The sequence below is a fragment of the Phaseolus vulgaris genome, chromosome 9 (genome assembly GCF_051622355.1).
Source record: "Phaseolus vulgaris cultivar YP4 chromosome 9, ASM5162235v1, whole genome shotgun sequence".
Lineage (NCBI taxonomy): Eukaryota > Viridiplantae > Streptophyta > Magnoliopsida > Fabales > Fabaceae > Phaseolus > Phaseolus vulgaris.
The window spans coordinates 2,487,352-2,501,468 of record NC_143506.1 but is presented as its reverse complement, the minus strand read 5'-3'; the positions used below and the strand labels follow the sequence as shown (position 1 = coordinate 2,501,468).

Below are 14,117 nucleotides of genomic sequence, written 5' to 3'. Positions count from 1 at the left end.
TATTTCTTTTTTGGGGGTAGATATCCCAATTAATTACAGTAGATACATTTATACCAATAATTACTTTTAATATAATATTTAAGATATATAAATGGGATCATAATTTTTATCATAAATTATTCGATTATAAAATCTATTTATATTTTATAATAATTATTTAATGTTTTAATAAAAAAATTTATAAATAGGTGATATTCTTCCCAAACTACAAGCAAAACCATATATTATTATTATCTTATACTTCAAATATTCTTACTACTCAGAAACCCTTAATAAAAACCTCTCCACTAAAAATCATAATAAGAGGCTAAATTCGAGGACTTTCATACCTTCACGGTCAACTTAATGGGACCAACTTCCCAAAAATAGAAATGACCAAATTTAAAGAAGTACAATAATGAAAATAAATTTGGAGAAGTACAATGAAAATGGAAGACGTGATGAGAACCAACACCAAGTTTGATAAAAACAATTACAGAGATTAAAAATATATTTTAAAAAACTATAAATACATTAAATATGGTTGCAGGTCTAAAACAAGAGTTTGAAGCGTGGACATGACCAAGAATGAAGTCCAATATTTTATATTTAGGGTCGTATATTCATATATATGTATTTAGATTTAGAAAATAACTTTTAGGATATATAATTTGGAATATATTAATGTATTTTAGATTGTGGATGGTAAAATTTGGTAATATATTTTGGAATGTATATTTTGAAATATATTTTTGAATTAAAAATACATATTTCCAAATATACAATTGGAATGTATTAACATATTTTCAAATGTTTATTTTAGATTGTATTTTCATACATTCTGAATCTATAATCAAAGATATAATTTATTTTTAAATATATATTTTTAAATATTTTTTTAATTTTGAAAATACATTTCAGCATGTGTTAATATATTAGAAATATGTTCTAAAATGCATAATTCAAGAATATATACTTTTGAAAAATAAAATTGAAAATTTAATTTATGTATAGGATTAAAGAATACAATACTCATAATAAATTAGTGATATTATCCAAGTATCAGTTTGAGTCATTTATGTATTTGGGAAAATAAAGGAGTAAAGTTAGATTGTTTTAGTGGGCCTATCTTACCTCAAAGGAAGTATTTGACGGACTTTTTTTAACAGTGATATTGATAATCAATAATAGTTATATGAGCCATCGCTTACTTAATTATTATTATTACGTTAGTACAAAAACGTTGTTAAGTGAAAAAAACAAGTTCTGAATTTATTATTTATGATTTTGGTATGGAGAGAAAAAAAAACCGAAGAAGCACCTTGGACCATGAAAGAAGGGAGGGGCATAGCACGAACTTCTAAGCTTTCTCAGCGCCACACAGCTCTTTCTTGTATTCTTGTCTTCTTCAAAACTTTATGACAAATTAGGATGGATCCTCTGTAGCACATCCATAACTCCCTACTCAAGAAACGTCTTCTTCCAAGATGAAAAGCCTTGAAATGGAGGCGTTCAGTTTAATGGAAATGTTTGGTTACCAGTGATTGAAAAGTTCCCTTTCTTATTTAACATTTTTATAATTACTGGTAAACAAAAAAGAAGAAGAAGAAGAGGTGGTGTCATTGAATGTGCACCAATGCATAGGAAGAGGACAAGATGAGAAAAGAAAACATGCATTTGAACCACGAAGGGGGTGCAATGTGAGCAGAGATTATCATCCACGTGTCAAGCCTCAGGTGAAAGAAAGAAGAGTTGGAGAGTTATTAAAGCAGAGAGAGGGATTGCATGTGTGGTAGAAAGGTTGGTAGTGGCTGAGATAAGATTGTAGCATACATTCAACAATGGCCTCTGCTTCTGCCACTCTTCTCAACTCATCTTCTGTTCTTGAAAAGTGCGAATGGGTCAAAGCACAGACCCTTCGCCACCCTACACTATCTGTTCTCAGATGCAACCCCGCTTCAGCATCACCTCTCACCATCAGAGCTTCTTCCTATGCCGATGAGCTCGTCAAAACCGCGGTATATTACATACTACCTTACCAGCTTCTAACTTGTTATTGGTAGTGAGTAATGTAATGGTTTCATCGATGATGTGATGTAGAAAACAGTGGCCTCACCGGGGCGTGGTATTTTGGCCATGGATGAGTCAAATGCAACCTGCGGGAAGCGTTTGGCATCAATTGGGTTAGAGAACACTGAAGCTAACCGCCAGGCATACCGTACACTACTTGTCACAGCACCTGATCTCGGCCATTACATCTCTGGTGCCATTCTCTTCGAAGAAACTCTCTACCAATCCACACTTGATGGAAGGAAGATCGTAGACGTACTTCTTCAACAGAGAATTGTTCCCGGTATTAAGGTCGATAAGGTAACAAACATATCATCCCAATGCTATACTTTTCTCTGCCTTGTTATCAACGTTGTTTGTAGTTGAGATGTGCTGAAATTTTCGCACTCAACTACAACAAAAACACAACATTTTCCAAGCTATTTTTTAAAATAATTTGGTCCCTTCAACTGTGAACATCAGACACCCAATTTATTACAATATGTATATAAATTTTGTACCCTATACCTAGTAAAATCTTTCTCTGTTTTAATGATGGAAAGTGAGCTTTGGTGGCTGCGTGTGTATGAATGTTAATATATAAGGTGGTTTCATGAACTGTAAACTAGGGTCTGGTGCCGCTGGCTGGTTCCAACGATGAGTCGTGGTGCCAAGGTCTGGATGGTCTTGCGTCTCGCTCAGCTGCATACTACCAGCAAGGTGCTCGTTTTGCCAAATGGTGAGTGTCTATCCACCAATGCTTGCTTCCCACAAACATCAATGTATCGTCTCGTCCATAACTATTTTCACATTCACCAAACTTGAACTTGTGTTGAATCTTTTACATTATAGGCGTACAGTTGTGAGCATCCCCAATGGCCCCTCGGCTTTGGCAGTCAAGGAAGCTGCCTGGGGTCTAGCTCGCTATGCTGCCATTTCACAGGTAAGAAACAGAATCATTCAAATATCATTAGCGAGCTATACTATTTCAGTAGCTTTTGGTATACATCTACTTAGAATAACAGCTCTAATGCTTAAAGGGGTTATTGAATTATTTATTATGTAATGCAATGATTTAGGAGAACGGGTTGGTCCCAATTGTGGAGCCAGAGATCTTGCTTGATGGTGAGCATGGCATTGACAGGACATTCGAAGTAGCACAAAAGGTGTGGGCTGAGGTTTTCTTCTACCTTGCTGAGAACAATGTCCTGTTCGAGGGTATTCTCCTCAAGCCTAGCATGGTTACTCCAGGAGCTGAGTCCAAGGATAAGGCCACTCCTCAGCAAGTTTCTGACTACACCCTCAAGCTCCTTCACAGGAGAATCCCACCTGCAGTCCCTGGAATCATGGTAAGTGCTTAAAAAAGGCACTCTTCCAACCTCCATGAATGTTTATGTTATGTCACTGCAAACCTCACCTCATTAAGTCAGTTTTATAGGATTGAGTTAGACTTAAAGTACACTTCGTAATATGGTATCAGAGGAGTCATTTCGAGTTTATCATAGCGAGTGTTTGTGTTAGGTCTATAGTGCCATCTGCTATTGGCCGCTATCGGATCACCCATAATATATAGTCTCATGCACGAGTTGGTAGTCTCGGCGTGAGGGGTGTGTTGAAGATCACACATTAACTATAGATTATAGTTTTTTATAATATATAAGTGGGTGCAATCCTCACCTCATTGAGCCGGTTTTATAGGATTAAGTTAGGTTTAAAGTTCATTCGTAACGGTGACTCAAAACAAAAAGTTGTGTTGCCTTGAATTGTGCAGTTTTTGTCCGGTGGACAGTCTGAGGTTGAAGCAACCTTGAACTTGAATGCGATGAACCAGTCTCCAAATCCATGGCACGTGTCCTTCTCCTATGCCAGAGCCCTTCAAAACACCTGCTTGAAGACATGGGAAGGGCGGCCAGAGAACGTGAAAGCAGCACAAGACGCGCTTCTTTTCCGTGCCAAGTCCAACTCTCTCGCTCAGCTTGGAAAGTACACTGGAGAGGGTGAATCTGAGGAAGCCACAGAGGGGATGTTCGTCAAAGGCTACTCCTACTAAGATGTTGTCTGCACTCAATTCAATCCATGTGATACACATGTTCCAGTAACCCAAGGTGTTTGTTGGAGGATGGAACATTAATCTCTCTAAACTGTGCTGTAGTTTTTATGGTCTTGGACACTATTTTTATTCATAATCATTACTTGAACCTTTTCAACTTAATGAATGAACTTCTTGCCGACTAAACTCGAATCTTGTACTTCAACCCGTATATGTAGAACAAGAGTTTTCTTTCTCCAACTCTGTAGCTTCTTCTTGCAACTTTGTTGAAAAGTCACATTTACTCTTAATCAAACTAAAATTAAGCCTGACTCTATCACCCTCCATTATTTTGACAATATTTTAAATTCTTACAGTTAAAAAGTTATTTCTAAATCTAAATCACATTCCAATTATATTTTAAAGTAATTTTTAAAATTAGAAAATGAATTTTGAATTTTGAATTTTATAATTTAAAAATTATTTATGAATTTAGAAATCAATTTTTTTTATTGTGAATTCTATAATATAATTTGAAAATATTTTCAAATTTATAAAGTGGATTCAAAATTGTAGAATTTGATTTCAATTATACAATTTAAATATTATTTTTAAATTAAAAAATAACTTTTGAATTATAAAATTCAGAATTATTTTTAAATTCTACAATTTAAATGTCATTTTATATTCTAAATTTTATTATTCCAGAACGGATCCTACATTTTGGAAAAAAAAAACAAACGCTGTAGCTCACCTTCTCACCACAAAACCAACAACACAAACCACCATGATTTACTGCAAACAACTCTTATAGTGTGTTTGGATTGGGAAGAAATTAAGATTTGAGAGAGTGAATTTTGAGTCATTTGAGATAAAAGTGAGATTGTTTGGATTGGGATAGATTAGAGTAAATTTGTGAAGAAAGTTTATTGAATTTTGCGAGTGATGTGATAGTTGTGTGAAAATTTTTAAATTTTTAAAAGGTGTAAAATGTATATTATAAATTAATTTTATTTTTATTATTATTTATTTTTATCATTATTAATTATTATTTTTAATTATATTTATTATTTCATAAATTAATTATTAATATTTTTATTTTAATTATCATTTTATATATTTATTAATATTTTAATTATTATTATTATTATTATTATTATTTATATTATGTGAAGAAAGAACCTGATTCGTGAGTTCAAAAGCACATTCTTTGCAATTCTTGGCATATATGTAAAAAAAAGAACATTAATACAATTCTGTCTCAATTTTTATATTTTTTTATTTCTTGATTCGTGTGTTTTTAGTACATTCTTTCGCCTTCTAAAATTTCGTTGTTAGATACAAACAAACCATTAATGAAACTATCAAATACTACAACCTTCCTTGTAAAACACCACTAACCATATTCACCTTCAACAAACCTAAAAATATTTGAAGAATAGTACTTTTGGAATTACCTTAATTATGAAGGTGTAGAAAGAAATTATACTCTTGACCAATAATCTTCGAGCGAAATTAAACTCGGTAACCCAAACACAACTTAAAAAAAAAAATTATTAAATGTGCTACAAGATTGACTTGAACATAATTGAGAAAAAAATCACACAATTAAAAAAAACAAAATTAAAAACATCTTTGTAACACAACTTAAAAAAAAATCAAATCACATTTCGTGCGCACGACTATGAAATAAAAAAAATATTGATATGAAGTGATTATTTCATTTTAAAGTAATTTTTGCAAACAAAATTTATCCAATTGTATAATCTCTTAAAAATTTACTCATATGTGGAAATTACGGTAGTTATATAAAAGAAACTGAATCAGAAGGGATCAATGTACCCCTCTTATGTACTGTACTAGATTTTTAACTCGGGCACTGCTCAATTGGTATAGATTTTGGAAAAAATAAGTAATAACTAATCATAAACATTTATGTTAAAAAATATTCATCATAAAAGTTCAGTAACTTGATTATAAATGATGAATAAAAATGCAGGTTTCGACACAGAAAAAAATTTGGGTGAAGAAAACATTAAATCATGCTACCACGCAGGTTTATCATATAATTCTATTGCTTTTAAATATTGTAAAAAATTTCAGTGTAAACAACATTTTTTGTCCTGTTTGTTACATTTTCATCTTCACCAAGAATAAGAATTTTTAATCTTTTTTTCGTTGTAATTCTAGAAATAGCAACATACAACTGTCCATGAGTGAAAACTAGACGTGGAAGATATAAACCAACTTTGCTCAATGATTGACCTTGACTTTTATTGATTGTCATTGCAAAACATAAAGCTACTGAAAATTGTCTTCTCTAGAATTTAAATGGTATACCGGTATCTAAAGGAATCAATTTCCTGTAGATCTAACTGCAACAGACAATGTTCTCCACATGAAAGTTTTGCCAGTTCCACCATAACCATATAAAAAGAAGAAACCACTTTTTTCATAAACAACTGATGAAATGATCTCTTCATAAACATTTAATTGCTCAATAGTGAGACATTTCAACAATGACAAATACTCTCTTTCCATTTCATCTTTGTTATAGTTAAGTTCATCCATAATAAACTTATTTTGAAACAAACATGAAACAAAAGGACCAAGTTGAGGCAAACAAACAAACTCTTGTAATGAGCGCCCATTAATAACTCTTGTATTTTTAATAGGCAAAGATCATGTAGTTGCTTCTCCTCGAACTGAAGACCAAACATTATTTTTCAAAATATGCATCACTTTCATAATTTATAATGAAAATATGTAATTAATTATAGCATTTTAGAAATTCAATAACTACCAACCGTAAGTCTTTTCTTTTTTGGTATAAGATTTCGTCTAACATTAATTTCCAAGAAGCTTTCCAAACCACTTTCAGTTTGGACATTATGTTAATGAACAATAATGAAACAAACAGTCGCCTGAGTTCATGACTAGAAGCTAATTCACTTGCTTCTTTTATTGCATTAATGAATTCTTTGTCATCTTTCAATACTTCTAGTGCATAGCAAGCTTCTTCATATGTATTGAATGTTTGCTTGTTTACTGTCCTTATGCTAGCATAGTCAACACAACCCTTCTGAATATTCAACAATATCCTCATGTAATAATGTTCTCCACATCCAGGTGGTACATGGGTTAGTCTACCAATGTTGTAACCTTGCATCCTCAGTTTCCATTGTCTCTGTTGAGCAATCCATACAAACTTGCTTGAAAATTCAGCATATGTCAAGTTCCTTTCATCAACATATTTTTTGTTTACCTCAAACCAAGCTAGAAACATGGTCTACATAGATTCATTATTTTGCAACAATTCATGAAGATTATCATCATCTTTAAAAAAAATTGGTTGTTTCTTTGGCAAATGAAATGATAACCTTTGTACAGCTGGCCATCTATGATGTATATCAAAACCAAAAGTTCGCCAAACAGCTTGACCAATCATAATAATCCTTGATTTTGTGAACATTCGTTTTTTCTCTATCTTTTGTAGTACCATTGCTAATTTTCACCGTAGCCCTATGAAGACCTTTATTGACATATTTGAAAAGATATTTGATAGAATTTGACTTATTGCAATATTATGTATTCACATGTGCTTCATACCTCATAAGAAGATGGGGACTATATGGAACAACATTTTTGTTATCCATTTGGATACCATTTTTTTCCACAAAAAATCCAGTATTGCGACGTTTATATATTGGATATCCATCTTCATCAATAGTAGTTACAATTGTAAACTTTTTCGCAAAGAATTTTGAACATTTACCTTGTTTCATGCATGATGAATTCAATTTAGCGACTCCACATGGTCCATGTATCATGTAACTTGTAACAACTTTGAACAATTTCGGATACAGATTTGGGTGAGGTAATTCAGCAGATATGACATTGTCAATGTCTGTTGCATTATGCATCTTGTTTGATCCATCCAACCATAATAGTATACAAGCATGTGGTAAACCTCTTTTTTGAAATTCTATGGTGTACATGCCTGAAACAAAGGAAGAGAATGTGCCAAATTAATTATGGGAGTTTCATACTGTTAACACTTAACTATAAATATATAATGTAATGACCTACAATTGTTTGACCAAAAAAGTTATTCTTCTTGAAATTTGTCGTCATTTCATCAAGTTTGACTTTGAAGACTCTGCAAACAATATCAAGTCTATCTGACCTAAATCCTTTTGGACCAAGAACATCACGAACTTCAGGCCAATTGACATTGCATGTTATTGTTATGAACAAATCAGGATAACTAAATCTTTTACAAATGGCCATAGCATCTTGACAATTGTTGAACATGTAACGCATTCCACCAGTAAAAGATGAAGGCAAAACAATCCTTCTACCAACACAAGAAGGACCAGTTTCTCACCTATTAATTGCTTCTTGTAGGCCATTCAAAATTTCAGACCGAATTAATTTCTGATTTGACCTGATGAAAGACAAACGTTGTGCTTCAATCATGGTATAACAATCCACCACAAATTGTTGAAACAACCTACGTGCATAAACAGATGAACAGTGAATAGAATGAGATGAACGGATAAACACAAAACAACATAAGAAAATGAAAGTAAAAACAAAAAACAAAAAAACATATAGTAGATGAAAGGAAAAATGAAAGTTTGTGCTACGAAACCCAGACACAGGAAAAAAATAGATAGCAAATGAAAGGAAAAATGAAACCTTGTGGTACGAAACCAAGACACAGAGAACACAAGAAAACAAAAACGAATAAACATTTGCAGAAAAAAAAAACAACAGAAGAAAACCCAACAAATAGAAGAAAACGAAAGAAAAAACGAAAAAAAAGGCAAAAAATGGAAGTGAAATGCAAAATTAAAACTCAATATAAAACCTAGACACCGAGAAAAAAAATGAACAAGAGAATAAAACGAAGAAGAAAACGAAAACGAAAAGAAGAAGAACAGAAAGAAGATAACGATAGCCATATCAAACCCAGGAAACCCTAATTTTTGCAGGAAGAAAATGAGTACATTGGGCATGTGTGGATTGCTTCACTCTGAGCCAACTTGAATGCATATGACTGCACGACACATGTCCAACTTTTCTCTGAAAGGCTAATTGCATGACACGTGTCCAAATTTCAGTTTTAAGTAAAATTGAATTTTGAATTTTTTTTTGTAAAAAAACGTGAGTGCAACACGTGGCCAAACTTTTTGGTTGTGCTACCTAAAAATGTTTTAGATTTAGATATACAAAATTCAAATTTTTTTTAAATATAAGCTGCAACTTAGGCAAATTAATATCTTGTATTTAATTTTTCATTTCTTTTAAACAAATCAATTTAATCAGTCATTTGTTTCCAAATTTTTGAAACATATCATCGAATTAGTAAACATAAATGCTTTATTTCACAATCTTTCATGTCGCTGATATCATACAAGGCACAAAGGAAGGAAGTTGTACATGTAAGGACTGTACGATTGATGTCATGTCTCGGTCCCCATTACTGGGTCGATCAAGATCGTTGTCCACATCAATGGACTGATCGAACAAACCCAATTACGCTCAAGCAGAATTAATCAAGCTAACCCATGATTAAGAACTACGTAATGCATTCTTAAACGGCCCAATAAAGAAAGTCCATACCTTTTTTTAAACATTTTCACACTTGGAGCAAAATCGCAAAAGTGGAAGCACAGATTAATGCAGTGGTACGAAACCCAGCACCGAGCAAAGAAGAAAACGAAAATGAACACATACCACAGAAGAAAACGTAAAAAGGAAAAAAAAAATTGAGCAAAAAAGTGTTATGAAACCCAACAACAAGTAAAGAAGAAAATGAAGAAACTTTTGTACAAAAAAATAAAATAAGAAAAAACAGTGAACAAAATGAGATGAACAGATGAACAAAAAAAAACAGAAGAAAACGAAAGTAAAAACAAAAAAAAAAAACATATAGCAGATGAAAGGAAAAAATGAAAGCTTGTGCTACGAAACCTAGACACAGAAAAAAAACAGATAGCAAATGAAAGGAAAAATGAAACCTTGTTGTACGAAACCAAGACACAAAGAACACAAGAAAACAAAAACGAATAAACATTTGCAGAAAATATTAAAATAAACCAAAACAACAGAAGAAAACAAAAAAGAAAACCCAAAAAGACAAAAGAAAAAGAAAAAAAAAGCAAAAAATGGAAGATGAAACGCAAAAATCAAACTCAATCTAAAACCCAGACAACGAGAAAAAAACGAACAACAGAATAAAATGAAGAAGAAAACGAAAAGAAGAAGAAAAAAAAGAAGATAGCGGCAACCATAAGCAAAACGAAAAAATAAAAGAGGAAGAGAAAGAAGATAGCGACAGTCATAGCAAACCCAGGAAACCCTAATTTTTGCAGGAAGTAGAAGTTGAATACATTCGGCCTGTGTGGGCCGTTTCACTCTGGGCCAGCTTGAATGCATGACCACATGATAATTCATAATTTCAGTAATATTTCATATTAAAATATAACCACTTATGAGGATTTATTGCTAATTTACATATAAAATAATCCCTAATTTATGATTTTATACCATTTTACATTTTTATGAGCTTTATTGGAATAAAAGCATTTTATTCCCAAATTTGGTGTTAATTGCAGATTTCTATGGAAGATTGAAGATTTGGAATAAAAGAGAATAATTTGAGCTAAAAAGATAAAGTCGGAAAGTCCCAGAATGAAAAAAGATGCAAAAAAAGATTGGACCTTTTTTATGTTTTATCATTTAGCCCATTAGCACGACACATGAAGCAACCTAACCCTAGAAAACTAGGATAAATAGAGGGTTAAAGGCTCAACCCTAGTGTGCCAGATTGAGAGGAGAACACCATAGAGTGAATTGTAACCCAATTGGGAGAATGAAATGTGCTAGAAGTATGCGTGACTAATTCTACCCTTTGGGATTGAGAATAATCTGCTCAAACTCTTATGTATTGAGGTGATATTTTATATATTAATATTCGATTCTTGATTGATTATTGGTATTGTTGTTTTACTTTTAACTTTCCGTGACAAATTGAGAATCTTAAATCTGACCGAGAGGTATTTTTAGGGTTCAGACCTAAACATCAATACATAGCATATTTGAGTGCTAGAGATAGACTTGAAATGTTAATTGCCATTAACGTTTGAGTGTGATTTCTAAGTTGTTTTTATAAGTATGCGAGAGATCGATATTTAGGAAAAATTCTTAAGAATTTTATATGCGAGGGATCGATATAAATGAATTTTCTACAGACATCAATTTCAATCAAAGAACTTAATATTAGCATGTTAATAAAAAATACATGAGAGCGAAAAAGATGAAACCTAATCCCTATTTTTCCAATTGAAGCAACTAATTCTTTGTTTGTTTTCTTATTGATCAGTGTCAACATCATCACTTGAAACTCTTTTTATTGTTCTGTTGTTATATTTAGTTAATATTGTACTCGATAATTCACTGTTCCTTGTGGGATCGATATCCGTCCTTAGGGACAATTATTACTTCTGACAAACGCGATGCACTTGCCGTAAAAAGTCATCACCACACGACACGTGTCCAACTTTTTCTCTGAAAGGCTAATTGCATGTCACGTGTCCAACTTTTTCTCTAAAAGGCTAATTGCATGACACGTGTCCAAATTTCTATTTTAAGTAAAATTGAATTTTGAATTGTTTTTTGCAAAAAAACGTGAGTGCAACACGTGGCAAAATTTTCTGGTTGTGCTACCTAGAAATGTTTTAGATTTAGATATACAAAAATTCAATTTTTTTTTAAATATAAGTTGCAACTTAGGCAAATTAATATCTTGCATTTAATTTTTCATTTCTTTTAAACAAATCAATTTAATTAGTCATTTGTTTCCAAATTTTTGAAACTTAACATCGAATTAGTAAACATAAATGCTTTATTTCAGAATCTTTCATGTCGCTAATATCATACTAGGCACCAAAGAAGGAAGTTGTACCAATAAGGACCGTACAACTGATGTCATGTCTCGGTCCCCATTATTGGGTCGACCGAGTGATCCACATCAATGGACTGACCAAACCAACCCAATTACGCTCAAGCAGGATTATCAAGCTAACCCGCAATTAAGAACTAAGTAATGCATTTTTAAACGACTCAATAAAGAAAGTCCACCAAAGGTAATATAAATAACACACATTTCAAGGTTCAGGTACATCATCATCTATAGTGCTCTGACAACTGAGCGTCGAACACCTTCACTGACTTAACGTCAAAGTGCCTTCTGCAGGTACTCTCCGAGTCTGGACTACGAAAGTGAGACGAGTGAGGAAGAGCTAGGTGCTTGCGAGGAAGGAAGCTGAACTACGATCTGACCGATCGAAGGTAAATGAAGAATTATCTCAATAGTTCTTTAAGCTCCAACCCCAATTGAGAACATAAGCAAAATAAAACAAATGTACCAATTAATTTATCTATTAATTATTTGATAATGGCCCAAAATAAAATACAGTTACTTGATTTACGCAATAACACATGCAATGGAATGAAAGTGGACCTTTTCAAATTCTCTTCGGATTAAGTCTTACTTTATCATCTTAGACCTTGACAATTTTGCATGTGGTGCAGAAAAGAATGTTAATTATGGATTCATCAACAAGCTACACCCATACTTAATTAGTAATTAAACTTCCTCCTCATTTAATCTCTTCAAACACCTTAACTGCAACAGGTAGATACAAGGTCAATTTCTTTTTGTTATTGTCCCAACCAAATGGACTATTACTGCAAAGCAACTAGCCACCTAACCATACACACACACAAATTATTACCTAAAATTATATGAATGTTTTCATTTAATCATATGTAACTATATATAATAAATTTATTAAATTTTGATGAAAAATATTATAATTCACTATCCGTTAATATACTCGAGTTTTTAAATTAGTCAAGGAGATAAGATAAATATATAAATATTTATGTTTGTACTCATCTTCAATGTAAACTATTGGAACGTTATTAATTTAAAAATTTATAATTTATTTTTAAAGAAAATAAAATATATATCTCCATGCATCAATATTATCTTATAATACTAAAATATATTATTATTTAATTTTTCTTGCAACATATAAATAATTATTTGATGTCGTATAATAATATAGATTAAAATTAGTAATTTTTATTTTGGAAAGATAAAAGTAAAGAAATTTTAACTCATTTATTTTAAATGAGTTAAAAACGTATTTAAGTATGTGTACAGTTATATTTTTCTCTTCTTATAAAGCAGTTTCAAAATATTTTAGTGAAATCGATCATATAGTATTATTTAATAGATTGTTTTCTCCTTTTATTATTATATTTAAAGGTGTACTATAAACTTGGGTAATCTATGGCATTCATATAGGATTATCAGCAATTTATTGATTTCATAGATCATGAATGAATTTAAGACTCCATAAAAGAAGTTTCATAAACTTTTGGTGGGTCTGTCAGTATTGGAGAAAACATTTTTCCATTCTCTCTACACATTTTAAGTCATGATCTTAATTAGAGTAAAGACCTTTTTTTCTTCTTCTTTCTTATACAATAATTACTACCTATTAAAAAAAACCCAGCATATTATTTTTGGAAATAATACTAAACACTAAACAAAATCATATATGACTTAAAATTCATTTAGCCCAAAATCATATATAGTGTAAAATACAATATTGAATTCATACACGCCACATATCACATATCAGTTCCATCAACTTGAAAATCAATTCATGTACTTAAATTTCACAAACCAACTAAAGGATAAACTCTAACTCAACATGCACCAAAGCCTTGGCTAAAATATTCTAAGAGTTCAAACTTTAATCATACCAACATATAACTATCTCCCTAAAACCCTTTCCACTAAAAAAAATATTTTTTTCCAATATAATTTCAACAATAAAAGATAATTAAAGATAAATTACATGAAAAAACGCGTACTTCCAAGAAAAATTCAACTTAGAGCGAGAAATTGGTTTGTATGAAAAATAAATAAATGGGAGAGATATAGAAGGGTTTTACATAAACTCGTTTTAGCAATTAT

General features: G+C 31.6%; 2 protein-coding genes across 2 annotated transcripts; one reads left to right on the top strand and one right to left on the bottom strand.

The window, feature by feature from the left end:
- The first annotated feature begins 1,289 nt into the window (after positions 1-1,289).
- Positions 1,290-4,264, top strand: LOC137821982 (fructose-bisphosphate aldolase 1, chloroplastic). Its single transcript, XM_090295284.1, has 6 exons — positions 1,290-1,997; positions 2,080-2,349; positions 2,658-2,767; positions 2,881-2,971; positions 3,108-3,377; positions 3,800-4,264. The coding sequence occupies exons 1-6, from the start codon at positions 1,821-1,823 to the stop codon at positions 4,076-4,078; spliced, it is 1,197 nt and encodes a 398-aa protein (XP_090151410.1). The 5' UTR covers positions 1,290-1,820; the 3' UTR covers positions 4,079-4,264.
- Positions 4,265-6,412: 2,148 nt separating this feature from the next.
- On the bottom strand, positions 6,413-8,380 carry LOC137820554 (uncharacterized). Its single transcript, XM_090295086.1, has 5 exons — positions 8,143-8,380; positions 7,667-8,057; positions 7,446-7,455; positions 6,930-7,346; positions 6,413-6,634 (listed from the first exon to the last, which is right to left on the bottom strand). Exons 1-5 carry the CDS (start codon positions 8,378-8,380, stop codon positions 6,413-6,415), a joined length of 1,278 nt encoding a protein of 425 aa, XP_090151212.1.
- Between the last annotated feature and the right edge of the window lie 5,737 nt (positions 8,381-14,117).